Genomic DNA, 25,646 nt, shown 5'->3' with positions numbered 1-25,646 from the left:
GCACTCCGTTCCCTGTAAACTCAAATGCAATTTATCTTGGGTACCCTTCCAGGTCTACAGATAATTCTCCCTTCACTGGAACACACCACATAGAGGCAGAGACCCTTAATCTGTGGCCCTCAAAAAGTACTCATTTTTCATAGCCGGGCGTGGTGGCGCACGCCTTTAATCCCAGAACTCGGCAAGCAAGGAGGATGGCCCAGAGTTCGAGGCCAGCCCGGGCTACAAGTGTGAGTTCAAGGCCAGGCTGAACTACATGGCAAGACCCTGTCTCAAAAAACACAACAAAAAAAGGTACTCGTTTTTCGCTTGCTGAAGGTAAACGCCACGTGCAGACTGTAACATTAACCTTGGCGACGCAACAGTGCAGAGCAGTTGCTCCCGCCTCTGCACTTCCCACCCGGCGTCCTTCCACTATTAGCCTTCCCACCATAAACTTGCGACCCTAGGGGTTATTTGGTCCCTGAAGGGGGTGAAGGAGACTCGAAGCGAGTGAGAAACAAAACCAAAGAACCAAGAAAAAAAGAAACAGGCACTGAAGCACCGGGAAGCGATTCCCGCCTCTCACGGGTGCTGTCCGGTGGCCTCTGGCCTCAGCACAGGATACAAGGGTGCGATTTCATGGCTTCCTACCTCAATGTGAAGTTCCGATTTCACCTCAATGCCAAGAAAGGGCCAAACTACTCAAGCCACCACCCCCTGGGCACGCCAGTCTCGGGAAGAATCCAGGCTGGGACTGAGGGAGATACCAGGCCTCTCAACCTGCGCACCACGATGCGGCAGGGCCCAGGCCTACTGTTGCGACCAGAACTCAGATACCCAGCCCAACCACCTCTTGTAGGCCAGATGCGTCTGCGGGCCTCAGGAGACAGTCACAGACCCACTGACTTACGAAGAGTTCTGAGAAATTACCTTCGAACTGGCCTTCTGAGATCCGCCTGGCGTTTTGTCCGCCATCTTGAGCTTTGCCCCTCCTTCGGCGGCAGCAGCAGCACGGGCAAGTCGAGCACCGAACAGTGGATCTCAGCGGAGCCCGCCAGAAGCCTATACGATTGAAAATCGACTCCCGAGATGATGGATTTAGGCAGAGCTGAGCCACGTGACTTCCGGTGTCAATAACTTCCGTGACCCTTCCCACTCCATTGGTTCCCACTCAATTGGTTTTCCTGGGAGTCTGGTTCCCGGTGGCGTTTTCGGTCCCGGGGATTTACAGAATCTCTTTTCCTGCCTTTCAGGGCCGGCTGATATTTAACCTTTTTTCTTAGAGCCAACCCTTGAAGATGCGAGCCATTTGTAATTCCTGGGCGGGAAGGGAGCCGCTCTTTCAAAGAAACTCACGGACCACATAGGGAGGAGCGTTTACTTCAGCTCGGAAAATAGGTCGGGAGCTGACTGTGATTCGGACGCTGGATCCGCAGAGACACTGTTCGTGCTACCTCGGGAGCTCACACCCTGGTGGGAAGGACAAGTTTGTAATCTGCTCATGTTAAGATGGTGACTGCTGAGATACAGCTGTGCCTGGCAACGTAAAGAGGAGCGTTTCACCCAGTCACGGTAATCCGATGGGTGACTTTCAGGGCGTCTGCAGATGGGTACACGTAGAGGCATTGAATGAGGAAAAAAATCGTAAATATAGACAGTATTCTAAATCTAGCATATATGTGAATTGTGTGTCTTTTTAAAATTACATTTTATTTTAAAATGTTGACATTCTAAGTTGCCCAGGCTGGGCTCAAACATAGGATTCTCCTGCCTCGTCCCAGTAGCTGGAATTACAGGCATGAGCCACTGCGCCCGGCCTATTTTCATTTTTTAATCATGTAAACGTTTGTCTACTTAGTACTTTTAAAAAATTCTTAATCTGGATCTGAATCTGCATTCAGAGCAGGAAAGCTTCCTTGCGGAGGTCATACTGGATCCGAGCCAGGTGAGGAAAATGGAAAGGGCTTTCCAGACAGAAGGAATGGTTGAAGTAGAAGCTACCTGTATGTAGCATGAATCAGTACAGCTGGTTGTGCAGGTCACCATAAGGAGTCCAGTTTAGTCAGGCCGGGTATGGGGAGGGACTTGGCTGGAGAAGTGGATGACGGTGAGTTCACACAGGGCCCTAAGGTGACCCGTGCGTTCATGAGTTAGAATTCTAGTCGGAGGATTAAGAGTGACCTTCAGCAGGGTTAATTGGGGCTATGAAGTCAAATTTTTATTTTAAAATACTACCCTTGCCAGGCATGGTGGCCTGCACCTATAATCCCAGATCTTAGGGGGCTGCAGCAGGAGGATTGCCAAGAGTGCAAGGCTTGCCTGGGCTACATAGTTCGAGACCAGCCTGGACTACAGAGCGAGACCCTGTCTCAAAAAAATAAAATATTGCCTTGAGGAAGAGGGGAACTTCATGGTCTTCTGTCCCTATTTATTCAAAATACTTTTGAGCCCCCATTTTGTGTATAAAATCTTGCTGAAAGTATTGTAGTACTTACGTAGACAAATATACACTGTATGGGATTTAAAACTCAGGAACGAGGGAGACAAGGAAATAGCAAACTAACACTGCATAAATTGATGCTGCAGTTAGTGAGGGAAGTCTAAAAGACATAATTACTTCTGAGAGTAGAGGAGGCATGAAAAGATGAGGATGAATTCACGAGAACAAAGTGGTTAAGCCAGCTCTGAAGGATTTTGTCTTTTGGATGGTTGGGGGAGCTGGAGTGAGGGACTTGCTTTGAACTTGATCTGACACATATCTGGCCCTCAGGAAAGGTCAAGAGCATAGGTTACGGGCACTGGGGAATCAGCAAGCTAGGCCTCCTGTTTTTTGTGAAGCCATGGGGTGGAAGAACACTAGAAACAAGCAAATGAGGAATGATTGGCAAATGACAATGGCTCCACATGAACTTAAAATAGAACAGTGCTTTTTATCCTCCAACCTAATTGAATTTATTTCCAATCACAGATTCTATCACACTTTTTCAATTCTGAGCCTCTTTTCTAATCTTTGCCTGGCCTCTAACTGAGGTCTAAATCAATTTTCTCCTCTTACTGCAGGTGGCATTTAATTCAGGAAGGCTCACAGACCCTCCTCCCCCACCAGCCTAAGTTGGACATCCTGCTTCTATTTCTAAAGGAACCTATACTTTTCTATTCAAAGCGCTTATCACCCTAGATCTTAATTGCTTTTTTCTAGGATTAGAAAGTGAACTCATCAGCTAAGAGGAAGGGAGAGAGAAAAAGACTGGGTATACCTAATGGTGTCCTGGCAATGTCACAGGCTTTGTTGCTATGAAGTGAGTATCTGCAGCTTTTTAGTCAAATACCCAAAGTCCTACTTCTTTGTAGTTTAGTTTTGTTTTGTTTTGTTCAGGTACCAAGGATGGAACTTAGGAACTTGTGCCTGCAAGGCAGGTGTGCCATTGAGCTAAATCCCCAGTCCATAAAGTCCTACTTCTTTTAAAAACAATTTTTACTAAATAGTTACTCTAAAGAATGAAAAATAATGGAATGCAGTCTTTTTTCTTTTTGGTACCCAGGATCGAACTCAGGACCTTGCGCTTGTGAGGCAGGTGTGGTGCCACTGAGCTAAATCCCCAGCCCCAGTCTTTTTTCTTTTTTAAACAATGAACCCCAAATTAAGGCAGACAGTTGTGACCTGACAAGTATGAGGCCTTTTTTAAGGCCTAATTAAGTACTCTTTAAATAGTCAAAACCATGATTATAAGCAGAGCTCTTAATGTATTAAAGTCAGGAAATCTTGGCCTGATTATTCAAATTAAAGGCAGTGACAGCATGAAAAGAGCTCAAATGAAATTTCACAGAATTGGGAATTTAGTTAGATTTGCATTTTTATTACCCAAGGACTACATATGAATAGTAATGATCACATTGTATAGCAGTTAGCATTGTCTTTTTACAATCACAAGAAAACCACACCATTTTTCTCTTCCTGATGGATAGATTCCTATTCTGCCATTTGTTTTCAAGGGTTCTCCTTGCAGTGACCATGTTCAGCAGATACAAAGTAGCGCCAGTTACACTCATGGAAGTGTTTTGTTTGGGTCAGACAGATACTGTCTTTGAATTTGAGCTGGCATTTAAAATTAGGAGGCTTTGAATAAAATGTACCTTTTTTCCCCTCCTCCCCCAATGCTGGAGATGGAATCCGGGCCGGAGGCCTTTACATTGAGCTACATCTCCAGGCCTTTTTTTTTAAGGCAGGGTCTTAAAAAATCACTAAGTCACTAAATTGCCAGGCTGAGCTTAAATTTGAAATCCTCCTGCACCAGGCTTCCAGAATGCAGGGGTTATAGATATGAGCCATTAGAAACTCAGCTTTTCTTGAAACTGAGAAACTCTGGCAGCATTGGATGACGCTTGAGTTAAGGTGAGCTACAGCAACCCTTGGGCAACAAGGCTATGCACCCCAGCTGGCCCGGCCCTCACCTGATAGCAGACACTTTCTCTATACTGGATTTCCTTGTAGACATTTTTACTTTCTACTTCGGCCATAAAGCATAGCGCTTTCCCAGGGATGATGATAGGAACATTAACAGCCGGTCCTCCGGGCACCAGGAACCAACTTATCAACTAGGGAACAGAAGGCTCAGTGTCTAGGACCCACAGTAATTTTAGAGGCTCCCTAAAATGTTTACATTTATTTTAAAATGGGGGGATGGTGGGTGGAGAGAGCATGTAATGATATAAATGTCTGTGGAGACTTCGCACACTGAGAGCTAGAGACCTGAAAAATGATTACTGAAAGCCAGAACCTGTGTTGTATGAAGGACTGCTCTCAGCTGCAGCTGCTTTCGTTCTAGAGAATTTTTAAGCAGCTTCTCGCTGCTCTCTAGGCTTCCGGATATAGAGTAGTGAATGCACAATCCCATCCATCTTTTCATTTGGCTACTGAGTTTCTGGCATGTAAAAGTCTGAAGAAAGAAGATGAAGGGATAACTAAGATCAAAGGCTCTTCCAGGAAGAGTACTAGTACTAGTAATCGGTACTAGTCAGGGAGCAGCATCCAAGGAAGGTGTGGTCTGTATGGATTTTCATTCTTCCTATGAATTTAATTCCTGCCTCACACCCACCCCAAAGTGCCTGCCTTGCAAGTTAAGGTTTCAGTAGCATCTGCAGCTTTTCCCCTTTATCTCCACCCCTATTAAAAAAAATTACCTTATTGATTATATGTATAGAATTCCTTTGACAATAGTAGGTAGCACTGGCTCTTTTTATTTTTCCTTCAGTACTAGGGATCAAACCCAGGGTGCTTTACCACTGAGCTACATCCCAAGCCCTTTTTGTTTATTTTGATACAGGGCCCAGGATAGGCTAATATTTATGATTTTTCCTGCCTCAGCCTCCCAAGTAGCTGGGATTACAGGTGTTTGCCACTGCTCAGATAGCAGGGGCACTTTTTTAAAACCCAAAATGCCTGGGAAATAAAAAATGTAAAAATGATGACAAAAAGCATATAATTCAAGAATGGGCTGGTGACATGGTTAAAGACAAGCCACTATATATATATATATATATATATATATTTTTTTTTTTTTTTTTTTTTTTTTTTTTTTTGGTGCTGGGGATTGAACTCAGGACCTTGCAATTGCATGGCAAGCATTGGAACCATTGAGCTAAATCCCTGGTCCCGACAAGCCACTATTTTAACTATGTCCTGATAAGAATAGCTTTGCAGTTACTGTATCAAGACTAAGAAAACCTTAGGATGGTCCAAATGGGATACTGAGGAAATAGTGTGTGTGTGAGACAGAGATGAAAGAGGACTCAGGGTGCATGGCAGGTCATGTGAGCCAACAGGCCGCAGCATGTGGAACCCTCTTTGCCATGGCCTGGTTTGGACCACCACAGAGAAAACCTCATTTAATCTATGAGCTCCACCCAGTGAAGAGCCCCATAAAACTGAAACTCATAAAAAAATTTAAAAGACTTGGTGGAAGAACCAGGCGTGGTGGCACACACCTATAATCCAGGCACATGGGAGGCCGAAGCAGGAGGACTGCCTTGAGTTGGAGGCCAGCTGGGGCTACACAGTGAATTCAAAGACAGCCTGAATGACAGTGAGACCCTGTCTCAAAAAAAAAAAAAAAAGGGCAGGGGGGCTTGGTGGAGAATGAAGTTATAAAGAGAAAAATAAAAATGAGACTATTTCCCTTATCAACTATACTTGGTTATTAGTAATAAGTCTAACTGCTGTGTTATTAAATATGAAAGGCTTTATTTCGATGTTGCTTCACATTTGCATATTTGCTGTTATGTTAATTCTTGGGTATTTTATCTTTTCTGTTGGTGCTATAAATAGAATAAATTTTTCCCTCACTGTACATGTCCCAAGTAATTGTTTATCATTGTTACACATTAATATGTTTATCGAATACTTTTATTATTTGTACCTTTCCAGTTTATTCTCTTGAACTTTTAGTTATATAACAGTATCACTTGCAAATAGTTACAAGTTTATTTCCTCCTGCCCCCCTTTTAAACTCTTACCTTTCTTAGGTAATTACCTTAGTAAGCCCCTCTAGAATAATGTTGAGAAAGAATGGTACTAATAGTCTTGTCTTGTTCCTGACTTTAATGAGAATGTTTCTAGTGTCCTCATGATGAAAATAACTTCTGGGTTGTACATTGAATTATAAAGTTTTTTGGAAACTATACAACTGAAAATTCAGAATTTAAAATTTATATTAAAAACACGGGGGCTGGGAGGATACACCAAAGAAGGACAATGGTCAGACAACCCTGTTGAGAAACACTGGCTTGTGTCAACGCAAATCAAGACATCTCCATGACTTGAGACCAAACAGAAACAAAGTAGAAATACCTGCTCTGTTACCAGTGAGAACAGGCAGTGTGAAAGGCAGATCAGGAGGACAGGTAGAAATTGATATGTTTCTTACTACTTTGGTAACAAATTACCACAAAGCTAGTGAGTTTTTTTGTTTTTGTGTTTTTGAGACAGAGTCTTGCTATGTAGCTCAGGCTGGCCTTGAACTCACAGTATTGCCCAGTCTGGCCTCAAACTCACAGTGATCTTCCTGCCTCAGCCTCCTAAGTGCTGGGATTACAGGCGTGTGCCACCATGCCTGGCTAAAGCTAGTGGTTTATAGCACCACACATGTATTATCCTGTTCTAGGGGTCAGAATTCTAAAATATGCTAGCAAGCCTTGCCTCACCTCATTTTGGAGGCCCTGGGGGAGAATCCTTTTCTAGCTTCTGCAGTCCACCTACATTTCTTAGCTTGAGGCCCCATCCAACATCTTCAAAGCCAGCAGTGCAGCATCTTCTCTGTGACATTTGCCTCCTTCCTTACATCTCTAAGTCTACTACCTCCCTTTTATTAGGACCTTACATTGGCCTCGCTCCAACAGTCTAGGAACATTGCTCATCTCAAGAGCTTTAACTTAGCACAGCTACAAATCTCTTTGCCATGTAAGGTAGTGTACTTGTAGGTTCAAGGGATTAACACATGGACATCTTCGAAAGGCTGTTGCTTAGCCTATAGGATCTATAAAAATTTCCATTTCTGTATTTTGTTCCTGGCCAGTGGGGCACAGCTTTGACCACCAGAGCACTGACATGAGAATGGTCCTAATAAACACAATTATCTCTAATCAAGACAGATGAGATGAGGTGGTTCTCTATTGTCAAAGGGCTCGTGGGGCATAAAGAAGACAACTATGTCAAAATAAGAGTATCACAAGTGAAGGGTAAAATTTTTTTTTGTTTTTTGGTACCAGGGATCAAACACAGGACCTCACACTTGGAAGGGCAAAATTTTTTTTCACTCCTGCATCTATAGTGCCTTGAACAGAGTAAGCACCATGTAGGCACTCAATGAATATTTGTTGGTGAATGAAACTGACATCAGAGATGGCTTTTGGAAGCACAGGAGGCAACTGACATTGCTTTAGAGGGGGCAGAAAAGACTCTATGGAGGACGTTGTAGAGCCCTCGGGGATTATGGCCAGTTCTTAATCCTTGGGACTAACTCCTGGCAATTGCTAAGCTTCTGAGGGACATGGCACAATATTGTCTCATTTTTTAAAAATTAAAATGATGTTGATTTAAAACGCACTTTAAAATTTCCCTTCATGCACGGTAATATAAATGTCTTCTCATACATTTAAATTTTTTCACAAACTGACCGATTTCTACACAACAGGCTCCATGGACCTCCATCATCCTTTACGGCTTTGCCACATGGTGGCGCTGCCGCAGCTCAGAAACAAACACACCCACCCACTGTCCTCATAGGCATCCAGTGAGCGCCAGGGAAATTACTTCCAGTGAACCTGCTGCTCTTAACACAACTTAAAATCTTTCTTGAGGCTGAGGCAGGAGGATTGCCCCAAGTTCGAGGCCAACCTGGGCTTCATAGTGAGTTCAGGTCCAAGCTGAGCTACATAGCGAGACTCTTCCAAAAAAAAAAAAAAACAAAAACATATCCTGTCATTGTCAGTCAAGCTCTCTGAGTAATTGTGCTTGTCCCGGAGCCAAAAAATACACTACCAAAAAAAAAAAAACTTAAGGAAAATTAAATGTGATAAAACCATGGTATACTGTTTTGTTCATTTAGGAGGGACCAGCCCACAAAATACTACAGAGAATAAAAGTATGAGCGATAATTAGTGACCATTTCTCTACAGTCGAGCTTACTTTGCTTCTCTAGGAGGCCAGGGGCACACTGTCTGGCAGAGTAGGCCAACAATAAGTGTTCGCCAAATAAACTGATAAACATGGACAGCTATGACTACTTACAGATCCCAACCATGCCACCCCCTTTTTACCTCTACACAAAGACTAACAAAAAGTTCCTGAGAGCAAATTCTAATTTCTCAGAGAATGTAGAATTCTCACCAGGTACACAGGGTCCCAGCTCTAGTTTGTATATTACACTAGGAAAAACTCCTGGTAAATCCAGATGAAATTAAACAAAAACTGAGCCTCATTCCATTTTTAGTTAATACAAATTAACTGCTCCAGCTTGTCCAGATTAGTAGACTCTGATATTTAGTTTTGTTCTCTTCCTTTTTTCATTAAAATTTGTGGAAAACATGCCTAAAGAAGCTGTGAATACAGTAGACAATTCTTAAATTTTGGTGTTTGTCCTGGTTACTTTCCTCATTGCTGAGACAAAATACCCAAAACCCACAAGTTAAAGGAAGAAAGGTTTATTTTGGTTCACAGTTTGTAGAGGCTTCAGTCCATAGTCAGTTGGCTCCAAGAAGGGTGGCATGGCAGAAGGGCATCGAAGAGGAGAAACAGTCTATGGCAGAGCAGCAGCAGCCTGCCATCTTTCTGTCCCTACAAGCCTCTTGAGTGGTGCCACCCACAGCCAGGGTGGGCTTCTATTATCCACACCCAGATCTATACTAAACCAATTTAGTTATCACACACCCTAATCCAGCATCACACACCCATGATTCAGCCACCTCTGAAAAGCCCCACCCATGAGCACATGAGGCTTGGAGGGACATCTAGATGCAAACCATGACAGGGTTGGAAGATAAACTGGCACAACCTGTTTTGGATGGCAGTTAGGCCACAGCTATCAAAATGTGAACTGCATATGCGTTTTGACCCAGCAACTCCACTTGTAGGCTTTTACCTACTTGGATACACTCACACTGGCAAAGAATATGTACAGCAAGTCATTGCAGCAAAAGACCAAAAATGCCCCAATGTCCACCAATACTGGACTTTAAAGTACAGCACAGCCAAATACTGCTATTCAGATGAGGTGAAATCCTACGCCACTGGTAGAAGAGGCAGTGATTTACACACACCTAAGAAACTGCTGCAAGACTCATTGCTTGGCCGACAATTTTATGCATGTATTTTAAAGGCACCTACAAATATACAGTGTACATATATGTGTGGTGAACCACTCCTATGATGGGCTGCAATGATCTCCAACCTCTGATCATGCCTGTACACAACTTCCCCCCCTTGACTGTGGGTCCAACAGCGACTGCTTCTAACAAACAGAATTTAGCAATGATTGGATGGTCTTTGGAGATTAGATTACAAAAAGACCCTTTGGCTTCTTGTCTTGCTGGCCTCTTCTGGCCCTTTTCTCTCATTTGCTCCAATGATGCCAGCTCTCATGCTGGGAGGTGCCCCAGGGAGAGGCCCATGTAGCACAAAGTAGAGGGAAAATGCAAAAACCCAGCAACGAAATGAGGTTCCTGTGAGGAACAGAACTCTGCCAACAGCCGCTCGAGCTGGGCTGTACAGGGGCCACAGCACCAGGTGACAGCTGGACTGCAGCCTTGGGAGAGACACAGAGAGTGAGGGCCAGCTCAGCTGCAGGCTCTCAGAAAATGCACCATCGTATATGTTTCTTGTTTTGAGCTAATAAGTTTTGCCGTAATTTGTTCACAACAAATTGCTTCACATGCTACAACATGTGCATTTATTTGTCTACACAAACACACAATGGATTCCTTTTAAAACTGGCAACTATGCTTTCCACTAGGGAAGGAAACAGGATTCTGGGGCCAGGGGTAATAGGAAATTTATTTTTCACTGTATATACTTTAGTCTGTTTGAAAATATTATTAAAATATTGAGTAGATACTTTGTCTTTCTTCAGATAGAGAAAAAAAGATTATTTATTAAAATACTGTGTTAGTTACTTTTCTCTTGTTGCTGAGACAAAATACTTGACACCCAAAGTTAAGGGGAGAAAGGTTTATTTGGCTTACAGTTTCATAGAAGCTTCAGTCCACAGTCAGATAGCTCCAAGGTAGGATGGCAGAGGGGCAAAAGTTTATGGCAGGGAAACACAGCAAAAGTGACAAGGGACCTTAACAGTGTATTTCTGCCCCTTATATCTTATTCAGACTATGGGATTAGGGTGGTGCCAAACCAATCACTCACATGTAGTGGTCTAGTAATCACACGCCCTTAAGCCCAGCATCTCACACTCCAGATTCAGCCACCTTCAATGGGGGTCCTCTAAACACAAGCCATAACAAATACCATTTTTTGATATGTCATGGATTCATATGAAGACAAAAGCCACAGTGAAACAAATAAACAACAACAAGAACAGCACAGCAACACAAATGTGATTACTATTTTCTACATATTGACCTGTTAATTGATTCATCAGTGGTAGTCCAGAATTGTTTATTTCTCTTATATGTGTGTTTTACTACCATTATTCATAATTCTTCATAACATTTTAATAGCCTCCAATAAACAGTGATTAGCAAGGCCCATTTCTGAAACTTGTAACTTGTTTTCTATGTTTACTTACAGTCACAAAGAAGATTTTTCGTGCTTTAACTTGGCATGTGTCCCACGGTTGCACATTTAAGAAGACCCTGTCCTTTCACTCCTCGGGAGGAGAACGAAGCAGCTTCTGCGGGCCTCTTCCTTGTCTGCCCCTTGCCTGCTCCCTAGGCTCTGTGTCCCTCACTGGCCCTGCCACTTCCACCTCTGTTGGCCCACTGCCCTCTCTCCAAGTCCTGCCCTCAGCCTACCCTTGCCCAGCTGCTCATCCTTGTACCCCACCATCTTGGCCCCTCACTGCTCTGTGCCCCTGTATTTTGTTCTTCATTCCAGACAGGTTTTCCCCCAGTGTGTTGTTGTTTTTCTCTTCCTTACCAGACCACAGACTCCACGGAGAGAGCAGGGAGATGGAAAGTGTGGGTCATGGCCTTTTCACTTTCCCATTTCCTGCAGTGCATAACCCTGCCCAGAGCAGAGTGGACCTGGGTGTCCGCACAGGCTGCTACATTCTGGACATAAACTCGTAAGAGATATGCAAGCATTTATATACGTATCACCTTTAGCTGGTTTGACAGCCACCTCCCCACTTGTGTTGCTTCAAGAATAGGAAAAGTTTATTATTCCACCATGAGACATTCAGAGGTGAGACTAATCTAGGTTTTGTTGATTCAGATACTCAGTCTCATCCAGGACTCAGGTTCTTTCCATCTCTGCCATATTCTGTGAGGTAGCCTTCTCCTCAGATTTATCCCTTTATTGTCACAAAATGGCTGCCATTGCGCCCAACATCACTTCAAAGGAAGAAGTGTTCTTTTCTCCCTGAAAGCTTGCCTACCTTTTAAATTTTTTGTTTTTAGGCTTGGGCTATAATAATCTCAGCACTTTGAGGGGCTGAGGTAGGAGGATTGAAAGTTCAAGCCCAGCCCAGGTAATTCAGTGACTTAGGGGGACCTTGTTTCAAAGTTTTAAAATGAAAAATAAAAAAGGGCTCAGAATGCAGCTCAGTGCAAAGGCCCTGGGTTCAATCCCTAGGACCACAAAAAAAGAAGAAGTAGAAGAAGAAAGAAAGGAAGAAAGGGAGGGAACTTGGGAGGGAGGGAAAGAGGGATTGCTGGAAACTATCCCAGCAGATTTTCTCCTCATGTCTCATTGGCCAAAGATGTGTAAATGTCTATGCCCAAACCAACTGAGGGTAAGAGGAGAAAGACAACAGTGAAGGGTTTATATGGAATACATACATTACCTGAATAAAATCTGGGGTCTGCTGTGAGGAAAGAGAGGGAGAAAAGTAACCTACACTATCTTTTAATATATGTGCTGCCAAAGCAAGCACACCTGCACTTTTATATTTCGAGGACCTAGTTCCCTCTCTCTTTCTCTCACTCTCCGTCTCTCTCTGTCTCTGTCTCTCTGTCTCTGTCTCTCTGTCTCTGTCTCTCTCTCTAAATCGCACATATTACAGTTAGAAAATATTATATCATTCCTAGCACCTGCAGTTCAAGTTTTTAAATTATCACATATGTGACCTAAATCCAGCACAGAACACGGTGGTCCCCCCCGCCCCCATGGTCTTGTTATCTAGGAAAGATTCAGTAGGATCTAGGAGAGAACAGGGAGGCAATGAAACCTCAGCCATGCCAGTGTTGCCCAGAAGTGGACATGATTCTTGTTCCTCCTTTTCCAGCTGGTCTGGATGCTTCGGTGAGTCTAACAACCAGGGCGTGTCACAAGATCTGAGACACAAGGCCCTGCGGCCAGACTCAGTTTAAATCCCAGATCCACCATGAATAACACCTGGACTTTGGTCAGTGAATTAATGATTTCAATTTTCCGAGCCTCTACTTCCTTATGTGTAAACTAGAGATAATAATACTGACCTTGCAGGCTTCTGAGAGGACTTCAGTGAGCATCTGGAATGGGAGCCCACAGCAGACATACCTGGAATATAAAAATAAGCTGCACATCTATAATTACACACCTATAATTCCAACACTCTGGGAAGCTGAGGCAGGAGGATAACAATTCAAGCCCAGTCAGAGTAACTTAAAAACTTAGCAAGACCCTGTCTCAAAATTTTAAAATATACATATATACATAATATATATATATCTCAAAGGCTGCAGATGTAGCTTAGTGTGAAGGCCCTAGGTTCAATCCCCCTCACAGTAAAGTAAAAAAGAAGAAAAAGAAGAATATCAAAACTCCTGTCACAGCAAAAACAAAACAACCACCACAAGATAATGTTATAATAACACAAGACCCGACTAAAAGTCCATCAGAAAGAATACAGATCTCTAATGTAGACCCATTTGCATGAGAGAACTTAATATACAATAAAGGTGTCACTGTAAAAAATGGAGGAACTGTTCAACAGACGGGGTTGGCAAAATGGACTCACTAGGAAGAGAAAGAGCGGGTGTTCTTCTAGAAAAGTCATCCATACTGATTCTGCATTGTGTTTTTCTACCAGATCTAAGTGGAATCATCAGTCACCATCATTCACATGGCCGTTACTCGCTCCAGTCTCGCTGGACAAAGGGGCCCTCAGAGGACTGCAACCCAATTCTGCATGGGCTTCCAGATCTCTGCCAAGAGAACCTGGTTTGCCGCGGCCAGGTGTCAGAGCACTTCACAAATGATGCAATTTTTGAAAAGTTTCTATGAATTTTATTACTATATAACTTACCAGAATAAATTATCCTTTCATTAACTAATTCCAGTAACTATTTCTAGAAAACTCCCGAGTTCTCACTCCGATTTTCAAAATATGCATTTTTGCCTCTTGTTACCTTTGCTACCTTGTGCGCGCCATGTTGTTTCTCCTCTGCGATGCTGTTTGCCAGCCCTGCCTCGGAGCCAGCCTATTATGGACTGAAACCTCTACAAACTGTGTGCTAAATAAACCTTTTCCCCTTTAAAAAAAAAAAATATGCATTTTTGATTTTTGAAAAAAAAACAAACAGCGACGAAAAGAAGTGTTTATTTTAACCACTAGAGGGCGATCTGCATTTGGTGTTTCCCCTTTCAACTCTGAATACTCAAAATGTGTATTTTAAGAGTATGTCAAAGAATAAGAAAGAATAAAAGAGATGCGATTTTTATGTAAATATCTTGGGAAAAACTTTCATTAGCTTAATAATAAATGTTTAAGTCTCAAAAATGGACAAAATAAAAAGGGGGAAATCAAAATCTTTGGAATCTATAACCTGGTAAATCCAGATACTGCCCTTCACAATCAAATAAATGCATGTAACTCTTTTTTTCATTATATATGAGATGAAGGAGCTATGACTCACTTGGAAATTAAGGGTTGCAGTCCCAGGGAAGAGGTGCACTGTGAGGCGAAGGCAAAGGAAGCTCTATGGAGTTGGGAGAAGAGAAAATTCCTGCTTAACAGAAGGTTTCATATTTTTTATTTAGTTTTTTTTATTGGCAATACATATGTATCACAAAAATCTTAAAAGTACAAAATATACAGTAAAAGATAAAGTCTTTCTTGTCTCTTATTCCCCCTACAATAGTTTCTCTCCTTGGAAGCCACCGTTACTAATGTCTTATATGTCCTTTAAAAAAATCCATACATTTAAAGACATTTAACTCAGCAAATATATCAAATACCCCCAAAGAAATGGCAGTGTTGTCACTTTCTTATTTTTTTTAACTTAACAATACATCTCAGAGACCCTTCTATACCTGAACATGAAGATCTGCCTGATTGTTAGCAGCTGTGTGCCCCTGAAGCCACAGTATTTTAATGAAGTTACATTATGTTCCAGTTCTACTAAAGTTATACACATAACTTATCTACTCAGTCTCCATTACTGGACATTTAAGTTTCCTCCAAAACTGCAATGAATTCCCTTTTACATACATCATATTGCTCTGTACCCATAGGATAAATACTGGGATTGAGTCAAAAGATGTGCATAATTAAAGTTCTAATAGATGCTGTCAATTTATCTTCCAGAAAGTTTGAACTTAGCATTCCCACCACCCCGTTTTCCTATACTTTGTTCACAGAGTTTGTACTTCTTTTTTCTTTTTTTAGTTATGGCCAATCTGCAAGGTAAACAATAAATCTGGTACATATTTTGCTTTACATTTCTCGTATTACAAGCGAATCGAGTATCTTAGTATGTGTTTCAGCAGAGGGATGGTCTTAATCAGACAAAACTACTATGAAAGGGGGTAGAATGTTAAGGTACTCTTAGCCAAGTTAAGACCAGGAGAGAAGTACATTTTAATGAGGGAAAAGAGAATCTGGGAAAGTTCTGAACTATCCCCATAACGAGGCCCTTCACCTCATCCGTCCACCACCCCACTCTGCCCAGCCCCCCATCTTGGCCAGGCCCCGACAACTCTTTACCTGCTGGATCCCCAGCTCTCCCTGTCAAGCTGAGATAAAACCAAAGACCAGCTGTACCAAAGGGAGACCATCAAAATGCCTCTCCTCCCTATAATACTCACCATCCCCTTCTCAGCCTTTCACTGTGCTTTTTATAATAACTCGGTCCAACAGAAATAAAATGCAAGCCATATATGCAATTGAAAGTTGTCAAGCAGCTATATTTTTAAAAAGCAGAAGTAGTTGTAATTACTTTTAATACTGTATTTTTACCACAATTATCCAAAATATTTTCACTGCAGCATGTAATCAAAGATTAGCACTGACATACTTTTCACTTTTCTATTTGTACCAAGTCTCCATAATCCAGTGTGTTTATTACACCCACAGTACGTCTCAGTTCAGATCAGACACATTTCAAAGAATCAGTCATGTGGCTGGACCAGTACTGTCACCTACCGTCACTACCCCCAGAACCCGACCCTTGACGAAGTTAATCACCCAGCCCAGCAATCTTTTTAATTCTTTTATCTACAACTAATTAACAAGTAATACACACTACACTCCTCCTGAGGACAAAGTTGAACCACACTGCTAAAGGGAAAGTCTTTCATAGTCTCCTCACTTCCATGTCTAATGTGGATACGTATGTGTTTTCTGCAGCTTGCTTGTTTTCCTTGCTCTGTCTGGCAGACTGTTTCATACCATGACCCATCAACAAGGAGGCAATAGATCTACATGCTTAAAACCTAACGGGATCGAAAGACGAACAATGACATTCTCCTCCCTATTCCTGTTCCTCATCTACACAGATCCTGCACCAGTTTCATAGGTAACCACTGTTGTTTATTTCTTACAACTAATTACTCTTCATGCATTTCAACCAAGTATGAACATAAATCTAGTCTTGTTTCTTCCCTTTATGTAAAAATTGTATGCATATTTTATGCACGGCTCACACCTTGAAGTGCCCCTAGCTACCAAACCATAGCACAAAACGTAAGTGCTCAAGAAATGTTAACTATTACATCATCACTCTGGAACTTGCTTTTGACACTCTAGGTCAATTCATGTACCTATAATTTATTCTTTGTAGGACTATATAATATTCCATAACTTGTTCGTCCATTTCCTTAAGAAACTTTCAGATTATTCTCATTTTGGTCTCCTTTTCCCTCACCAAGGGTAAAGTTTACAGAAAAAAAAAGATTCAATTAATTTCCTTATACATATATGTCATTTACTTGTCTGCACTTTTATTTCTAAGGGCTAGATTTTTCAAAAATGGGACTTCTGGGTCAAAAAGTATGTTCAAATGTTACTTTAGTTGATTCACCAACTGACTGAGCTTGCTTCTGAGGACTGCAGCAGATCACACTCTGACCAGCAGTGCTGAGGGCTACCTGATTTCCCATTCTCCAGCTAGTGCTGGGTGTGATCAATCTTATAAATTGATACATTTAAACATTTTTGTCAGTAGGATGGATTTTGAAAAGATAGCTTATTACTATTACAATTTGCATTTCCCTGACCTATTGTAGGTAAGCATGTTTTTACACATTTATTAGCTATTTGAAGTTCATTTGTAAAATGATTACTCACTTCCATTTGCCATTTTTTTCTCCTTCTATGAGAAAATAGTTTTGCCTCAGATTGTAAGAGTTTTTCATATTTTAAAGATATGAATTTCTTGTCTGTCTTCTATAGACTTTATAATTTTTATGTGTTTGAACGCATCAGGCTTTTCTTTTACAGTTGATGGGTTTCTTATCTTGCTATGTCTTTCAAGTCTGCCCCAAACTAAGATTATACAAATACCATTCCATATTTTCTTCTGTTATTTTTATCGCTGTTTTAAATTTATATTTCCAGTCCACTTGGGATTTGTTTTTATATTACGTGAGGTAATAATAATGCAAATAACAGTAATAGCTAGCATTTAATGAACAATTTCTATATGCCAGGTACTCTGTTAAACACTTTATGCCCTTCACATAGGTAAGAAGATTAATGATTAGAGCATTTAAGGAACCAATTCACATAATACCAATTCACTAATATACAAATATACACCAATTCACTAATATACAAAATTGAGATTTAAATCCAGCCAATCTTATACTGGACCTTTTCCTCTTAAATATCTAGATGAAATATATATAGCTATAGATACATCCTTTTCCACTTAATTGAAATAGGAATTTCACAATACAAGTCCTCAAACACAAGTTACTCTGTTTCCGTACATACAGTTGCAGTTATGTCACATTTACATTGGTTTTAGTTTTAGCAGTTTCATAGTGAGTTTTCTTTCTCTAGTAAGGCAAATGCTCCCTACTTTTCCAAACCTATACAGTAATTGCACATTTTATTCCATATAAATATTTAAATCATTAGTCCAGTACCAAAGAAAATATATCTGCATATTTTTATTTTAATTGCAATTAATGTGTCTATTAATTTAATAACTGGCATTTATATAGTTCAATAAAATGCTAGAGTTTTCTTTTAATATGATTCTTGTAGTCTCTTTTTTATTCCAATACTAGGGATCAAACTCAGGGACACTCTACCACTGAGCTACACCACCAGACCTTTTAATTTAATTTTTAAATTTTTGACGTGAGGTCTTGTTAAATTGCCCAAGCTGGCCTCACACTTGTGATCCTCCTGCCTCAGTCACCATGTCCAGCTGATTCTTTACTCATATGAATTTTTCTGAGTTATTTTATAATTTGGGGAATAGAGTATTTTCCCTATCTCTAACAGTAGATTATAGAAGAAAAGCTAAGGGGCATATCTTTCTTGTATTCAGCAACTGAGCTAAAATCTCTAATTGTCCCCCCACCCTGCACTGGGGTTTGAACCCAGGGCCTTCATACTGAGCTATATTCCCATCTCTTTTTCTGTTTTTTATTTTGAGATTGGATATCCTTGTCACTAAGTTGCACAGGCTAAGCTTGAACTTGCTTCAGCCTTCCACTGTTTTTTCTTGTTGGTTTTATTTTGTATGTGGCACTGGAGTCTTTATTTTTTAATGGAGTCTTCTGCATTTTCTGGGTATACAGTGCTGCAAAAAGTTTATGTTCTTTTCCAATATTTATACCAGTTGCTAAATTTATGGACAAGGAGTCATAATTATTACATTAGTTAAAACCATAAAAATTACTGGTACTAGTGAGTATGGATATTCCAGCTTTCTTCTTGATTATAATGGCAGTAACCTTAATTTTCCCCTAATATTATGTTGGATTATAATTCATAGTCTTTATTAAGTTTAGGTAGTTTCTTTCTGTTCCTATTATACTTGGAATTTTTTATTAGAAAAGCTACTTAACTGTATTAATTTTTAATGTAATGCCATACACACATAATTTTTACCTTTAAATTGATAATATTCCTAATGCGATATATTTCCTGATGCCATAAAATGTTACAATTCTGGAATAAGTTGCATGTGGCTCATGTGGTTGTATCTCAAATCACTCCAGACCTTACAAAAAGAAAGCTCTTTAGCTCACTGTATGATTTTGCCATAACCTTAATACCAAAACTTACTACAAAACATATAACAAAACTTCTAGAACAATATTACTCATGAAATTAGATGTTTAAAAAAATATAAATAAAACATTAGCAAATTAAGCCCAGCAGTGTGTTAAAAGAATGATAGCAGCTGGGTGTGGTGGCACATGCTTGTACCTCTGCCACTCTGAGAAGCTAAGGCAGGAGGATCACAAGTCCAGCCCAGCATGAGGTGGGCAATTTAGCAACTTAGCAAGAGAACCTGTCTCGAAATAAAATATAAGAAAGTGCTGGGGCCATACCTCAGTGCAAATGTCCCAGGTTCAATCCCCAGTACAAAAAAAAAAGTATACAGCAATTCAGCCAAAAAAAGAAAGAAAGAAAATTACCAATATAAAGGATTTGAAAACTGGCTAGATGCATGACACATATAAAAATCAGTAACTGTACATTTATTTTGTAATAGAAATTTTGGAAGAAAAATAATGTCCAGTGTTATTTGAGGATTTACGAAACACAATCTTGAAAATGGAAAGTCGACATGGGCGGAGCACTGCCTGGTGTCTAATGATTAATTCATGCGCGACCATTTAGAGATAGAGCTCAGGGTGCCTTGCTGACTCCACATTTCTTCCTTCCCTCAACCGAGACAAGTATACCAACCAAATTCAAAACTACCCTGTAGTTTTCCAGAAAAGTACTGATTGTTTGGTTTCACAAGAAAATTCCTGGAATTTGATTGATACTTTAACAATCTGTTAAATATTGGGTTGTCACTGTTAACTGTTTTTTAAAGCCATACGGGTAGCCTGGATAGAAAATCCTCCAAAAAGAAAAAAAATAAAAACAAAAATTGGGTTGTCTCATTTATTAGAAGTTTCCTATTTCTAGGAACACATTCGTTCATTTATGAATTTAACCAATACTTTTTGCATAGGCTGTGCTGTGCCAGCTGCTGGGGACAGAGCAGGAGCACACCAGGACAGGTCCCTGCCCTTAGGAGCTTACAGACCCGTGGGCTTTGGACAGCACCACACGGAGGGTATGACTAACTTCACTGCCTACCTTTACACCAATAGAATGAAATGCAACTGGTCAATGAAGAAGTGGTTATCTCCGTGTCTAAATAAAGAAACGGGGGGTTGGGGGGGGGGGGTTGTGTGGGTTTTTTTGGTACCGGAGATGGAACTCGGGACCTCCGAAACCACTGAGCTAAATCCCCTGGCCGGAAACAGGTTTTTTTAATCACAAAAAGGACTAATAATGACATACCCAATAATTGCAAATGTTACACACAGAAAATTCCTTTTCCAGCCCCCGTTTGTATCCTGCTCCCCTCTACTGTACAAAAGGCACACGTTCCTAAGAAGAGCGAGAAGCCACCTCTCCTCTCTGGCCTCTCTCGGGTTGAGGGCTGAAGTCAGCCTTGGGCTGAGGCCAGCATGACTCAGCAGGCCCAGCTGTGTCAAGGCTGGCCTTGCTACCGCCTTGATGCACACAGGTGGCGTGTGGACCCAGGTCCAGGGCAGAGCTGGATACAAGTCTCGTGCCTGTGGGATATGGAATATGAGACTTGCTTAGTTTTTTAGGTTTACAGGGTAGTGAGGAGAAACATCTCAGCTTTTTGTTTTTTGTTTGTTTTTCCAAAAAGAAATTGGTTAATCAAAGGATGAGCCACTGAGCTGTTCATAAATCTGAACTTCTGACCTTTTAATTCAATTTTGGGGAATTTACAGAAAGGAAAAATCTAAAAGAAAAAAAATGTCCAAAGATACTTTTACAGTAGAGCAACTGATAATCATGATGAAGTCTTAGCATCTCAAATACTTCCAACAGAGCACTATCATGTGATTTAGATGAAACATTACAAAGGTATTTCAAATGAAGATGGTGTTGCGCTATGTTATTTTATGGAAATATCTACATTAAAAATAGAATATAAGATGGAATTCACACATGGATTATAACTATATGAAACATCTGTAGGTACATTAAAAAGGATAAGAGCATTTATAATAAACCAATAGTTTAGAATGCAATTAGTTTTTTCTCACCCTAGAAATTCTTTACTTAAAAATACAACACCCCTTTATGCAAATTAGAACAAATGGCAATTGACAATTCAACATACTAGATAGAGTTATTCTTGCCAGACTTAAAAGGGAAGAGCAGAAGCAGTTGCCCACATGTTGGGATTCATCAGTATGCCCCAGCTTCAGCTTCTCTAGATCTGGAGTATGGGACCAGGCTCTGTGGTCCCCTCGCCTCCTACTAGATCACGCTGATGTCAGCTATTCAGACCGAGCATATTTCTGGTTGCCATTCCTCTTCAGCCTCCCCATCTAGATGGGGTTTCCTGAGTATGGCCTCCCTTCCCATCTGAGGCTGACCACTGCAAGATGTCTTCCTTTTGGGCAACTTCCCACAGGGGGTGATTCTCAGCATATTCAAGAGCAGCTGCTCTGAACCCTTAACTCTTCCCACTGGGCTGGATGCTTGGATGTCTACCCCATTCCTAAAGTTCATCAATCTTGATAGCCTTTCACTGTCAAGGATCCCTATTAACAGGTGAACAGTCTTGCAAGCTGTAGTATCATAAGCTGGTGTTTTGTCATAGCATGACTAGGGTTTAGTTCCTTGACTGTGAATAACAAAAATAGCTATCATTCATCAATATCTTTCTGTGGCTGGCACTATTTTCACATCAATCTTTTTTTCTTTCACATCAATCATTAACAACACCCTTGCAGGAAAGCGGCGTGGTTTGCCTTTGCAGATGACAGAGTCTAAACAACTTGCCCCAGGTCACACAGGTGGTAAGTGACAAAGTCAGACTTCAAGCCTGGGCCAGTCTGCCTTGACAGCTACTTTCAAGCATCTCTTACTGTGGATCTACGTAGTCTCAGAGAAGGCACAGGGCTGAGTGAGAGTCAGGAACCCAGCTGACTAACCTTGAACTCCACTCTTCTCTGAGCTTTGTTTCCTCATCTATAGGATGAGGGACTGGTCTTTAAAAGCTGCCCCATAAGAAGGAATATAAGGGACTAGGGAAATGGGCAAAAGGGCCCCCATTTCATGCTAAGACCACTGCTGGCATCACAGGTCTCTGCATGGCACAATTTTAGGCACTCAGCCAGTCACAGGGGAGAAGAGAGGAAGGGGCCGTGGGTGATCACCATAGTTGAATTTCCCCCAGCTGTCTCATAAAGAAATAAGCACAGGACACCTCACACACAAGAAGGAGAATCCTTCCTGACACAGCTCTCAGGTGAGGAAAGGCGAGTAAAAACATTGCTGCTGTCACTTGGTGCAGGATTTGTTAGCAGTAAGGGGCTCCTCTTGGGACAGGGCTCTAGGAGCTCTGAATTTGCAAAAATGGACAAAAGGAGGAAATACAGCTATAGTTTTGTTTTTTGGGTTTTTTTTCTATTAAGGCAGCTCTGTTCCCAAAGAAAGAAAGCAAAATGCAAATGAGAAGCTTTGCAATTGGATAGCCTCTGTCCCTTCCCCCCAAAAAAGGGTTAGGCAAATGGGCATAAATTATTCTTTTCCCAGGAACCACCCTCAGCTGCAACATTCCTGCATTGTCAAACACAGATATATAACCGCTGATCCTAAAAATGCAAGACTATATTTTCCTAAATTTCTTACTGAGTGTCTCAATTACTTTTCTCATTGCTGAGACAAAATATCCGACAACCAAAGTCAAAGGGGAAAGGTTTATTTAGCTCACAGTTTGTAGAGGTTCCAGTCCATAATCAGCTGGCTCCATGGCAGGGTGGCATGGCAGAGGGGCATTGCAGAGGAGAAAGAGTTCATGGCAGGCAAAAGGTACCAAGAAACAAGGCACAACCACAGCTCTTTCTATCCCTTATATCTTATCCAGGCTACTTAGGGAGGGTAGCACTCACACCCTTAATCCTGGTGCCCTTGAGCCTAGCATTGCACCATGAATCAATCTCAGCATCACACACTCTAGATCTGGCCACCTGTGAAAAAGCCCCACCAATGACTGCATGAGGCTTTGGGGGGACATCTAGACACAAACCATAACACTGAGTGAGCACATTGGGTCAAAGGAAATCCAACCTCAATCAAGCTGGATGCCATATAATGTTCACATTCACTCATCAGCTATTGACAGCAAACTCAAATCTTTCCCCACCTCTCATGTACCCACATTTCCCAGAGCTCTTTTCCTCCCTGAGTCTTTGCAGACAATGCTAAGCTGAGCTCAACCTTCAGCCTTTGCACTCTATGGGAGGCTATCAGGTCACTTGGCACCTGCAGGATGGAAGTCAAGGGACAGCCAGGGGCGAAGGCCTTCAATAAGCCTGGTGCCAGCCAAAGCCTGGCTGCTCCCTCTGTTCTTCTTCCCAAACTGGGTTTGCCACACAGCTAAGTGTGTGCCCGTGGGACAAGCCGCCCCAGCTGTTAGTGCCAAAAGTGGGTGCCGCCTCTGTGTAAACCAGAGTTTGTCTCTGCACTTGGCTGCACTCTCACCAGTAGGTCAAAATCAGCACGCAGTGGTCTTGAAAAGCTTTTATGACATTTGCAAAACTCCAAGAATTTTAACACCAAACTTTCAGGAGGAAGATCTATTAAGTTCTAACAGCTTAGGCCACGGGCCAAGAGGATAAATTTTTTATATCAGTATGGCACTATATCTGCCCTGATATTTGCTCCTCTACACTGCATTTCAGGAAAGGTGAAAACATGGTGAGGCAGAGTCCTAAACAGACTCTACCGAACTGCAGGGGTGCTAAATGATGCTATTAATAGAAGAGATTTGAGGAATTCTCTTTGATACAAACTACTTTGCTAGAACTGACTTTTAAAATTCAAATCAAAGCACTGCAACCCTTTCCGACCATAATGGGCCATGTTATATGTTGCTTCTTTCCAGATAAATTGCCGGTCCAACAAGTCAACATGGCTCACTCTAACAGGGAGTTGGAGTGCAGGATATGGCATGCAGCTTTTTGTTTTTTGTGTGTGTGACTGATTCTGAAGTGCAGAAACCACGCCCAAGTGACTGAGGTTAACAGCCAGCAGCCTTTGTTTTCTATTTTTGGTTTAGCATTTCTGGGTTGCAGAGGTCAGTTAATTACAGAAGATTCTGCCTCAGCAGTGTCAATACAAATATTCTGAGTTGAGCCAACTCTGGGTTTAGCTTTTGGGAAGTCTTTCATCATTCCACAATGTTCATTAAATGCCTACTATGTGCCAAGCACCCTGATAGCAGCTATGGATAGACCAGCAAGCAAAGCTCCTGCCCTTACAAAGATTATGTTTCAGTAGGAGAGAAATGAATTGCTATTTATTATACCCTACATTATAGAATTTCAGATAATGAAAATAGGAAAATAAAGCAAGGTTAGGGGGCTGAGAGGGACAGGGAATATCTTAGATAGAGCAGGCTGCAAAGTCTTCTGAGAAGTGGCAATGCTGAGCAGAGAACTAAATGAAAGGACAACGTAGGGAAAGCAGGCATTTGGGGCAGAGGGGGCAGCAAAAAAACCCAGGAACAAGGGCTCTGGAGAGCTGCCTGCCCATCAGTGAATCGGGAAAAGGTACCTCAGCTTGGGGCAGATACCACATCCCTGGGCTCACGGCATGGCTGGCAGAGCATGAGCTGCTCCTCAAGCTGCCCTTTTCCCTCAGCAGGGCCACCATGTGGGCACAGGCTGTGCACAGCCACAGGAAGCCTCCTAATGGCACATGCTTGGATTTAAAGGGACTGCAGGAAGGCTGGTGCAGGTAGGCAGAGGAGACAACTGAACAAAGGAGAGTGGAAATTAGTAATCAGTGTTTAAAAAATCCTTTTCAAATTCAAATTATGTAGTATAGGATTCAAAGACAGTCCCGCTCCTGGGTTCCACTTACATTTCCCATCAAGGGTGGGGTTTTCTGCCAACTATGAGACTCCAGTCGAATTTGAAAATCACATCAGCCTTAATGACAGTAACATTCCAATCTGGAAACTTGAGGCAGGCAGGTTCCATGTCTGTCTTACACGGAGACATTTCTCCCTCTTCAGTATTTGTCAGTCTCTCCTAGGGCAAAGCACTCTGTGTAGCTCGGTGTAAGTGTAAAATCACTAACAGTTAATATTTTTAATTACAAAAAATTTCTAGTAGAAGATATTTTCTTTATCTCCTCTTCCATGAGTTTCCCTTTCTTTGAGAGACTCTCATGTTCTGCTTTATTTCTGAATTGTTTAAAATGCTTCACAAATGTATTGCTTTGGCAACGCCACATCCAATTATTTGATATGTGAAATTTTAAAAATAATTTAATAAAATAGTGTTGTGTTTAGATCTACTAAACCTACATTAATTTGTCTCCCCTAAGTGGTTATTATAAAAGACTCTGACATCAACAGGTGTAAAGTATGTACATTGTTGGGGAGCCTGTTAGAGATGTTAATTGAGCATACTCCTGAGCTATGAGATGGAATCATAGCCCCACAAAGCTGCTCCATTTCCACTCCTTCCCCTCCCAACATACACTCAATTAAATAAGGTT

At 41.5% G+C, this 25,646-nt stretch overlaps 2 protein-coding genes across 3 annotated transcripts in view; one reads left to right on the top strand and one right to left on the bottom strand.

The window, feature by feature from the left end:
• U2surp (U2 snRNP associated SURP domain containing) overlaps window positions 1-1,068 on the bottom strand; it is a 48,021-nt gene extending 46,953 nt beyond the window's left edge. For both annotated transcript variants that reach the window (XM_004834389.3, XM_004834390.3), the window contains exon 1: window positions 913-1,068. In XM_004834389.3, coding sequence (XP_004834446.1) covers window positions 913-957 — 45 coding nt within the window. In that variant the 5' untranslated portion in view covers window positions 958-1,068. The remainder of the gene's footprint in view (window positions 1-912) is intronic.
• A 423-nt stretch (window positions 1,069-1,491) lies between these two features.
• On the top strand, window positions 1,492-14,066 carry LOC101705188 (uncharacterized). Its single transcript, XM_087185977.1, has 4 exons — window positions 1,492-1,526; window positions 1,884-1,927; window positions 11,276-11,771; window positions 13,719-14,066. Exons 1-4 carry the CDS (start codon window positions 1,492-1,494, stop codon window positions 13,885-13,887), a joined length of 744 nt encoding a protein of 247 aa, XP_087042103.1. The 3' UTR covers window positions 13,888-14,066.
• The last annotated feature ends 11,580 nt before the right edge of the window (window positions 14,067-25,646 follow it).

The sequence above is a fragment of the Heterocephalus glaber genome, unplaced genomic scaffold (assembly GCF_053883595.1).
Source record: "Heterocephalus glaber isolate CG9 unplaced genomic scaffold, H.glaber_assembly_v1.0 deba00001504, whole genome shotgun sequence".
Lineage (NCBI taxonomy): Eukaryota > Metazoa > Chordata > Mammalia > Rodentia > Bathyergidae > Heterocephalus > Heterocephalus glaber.
Note: the sequence above shows the minus strand (reverse complement) of the source record. Positions and strands in the feature narration are given on the sequence as shown.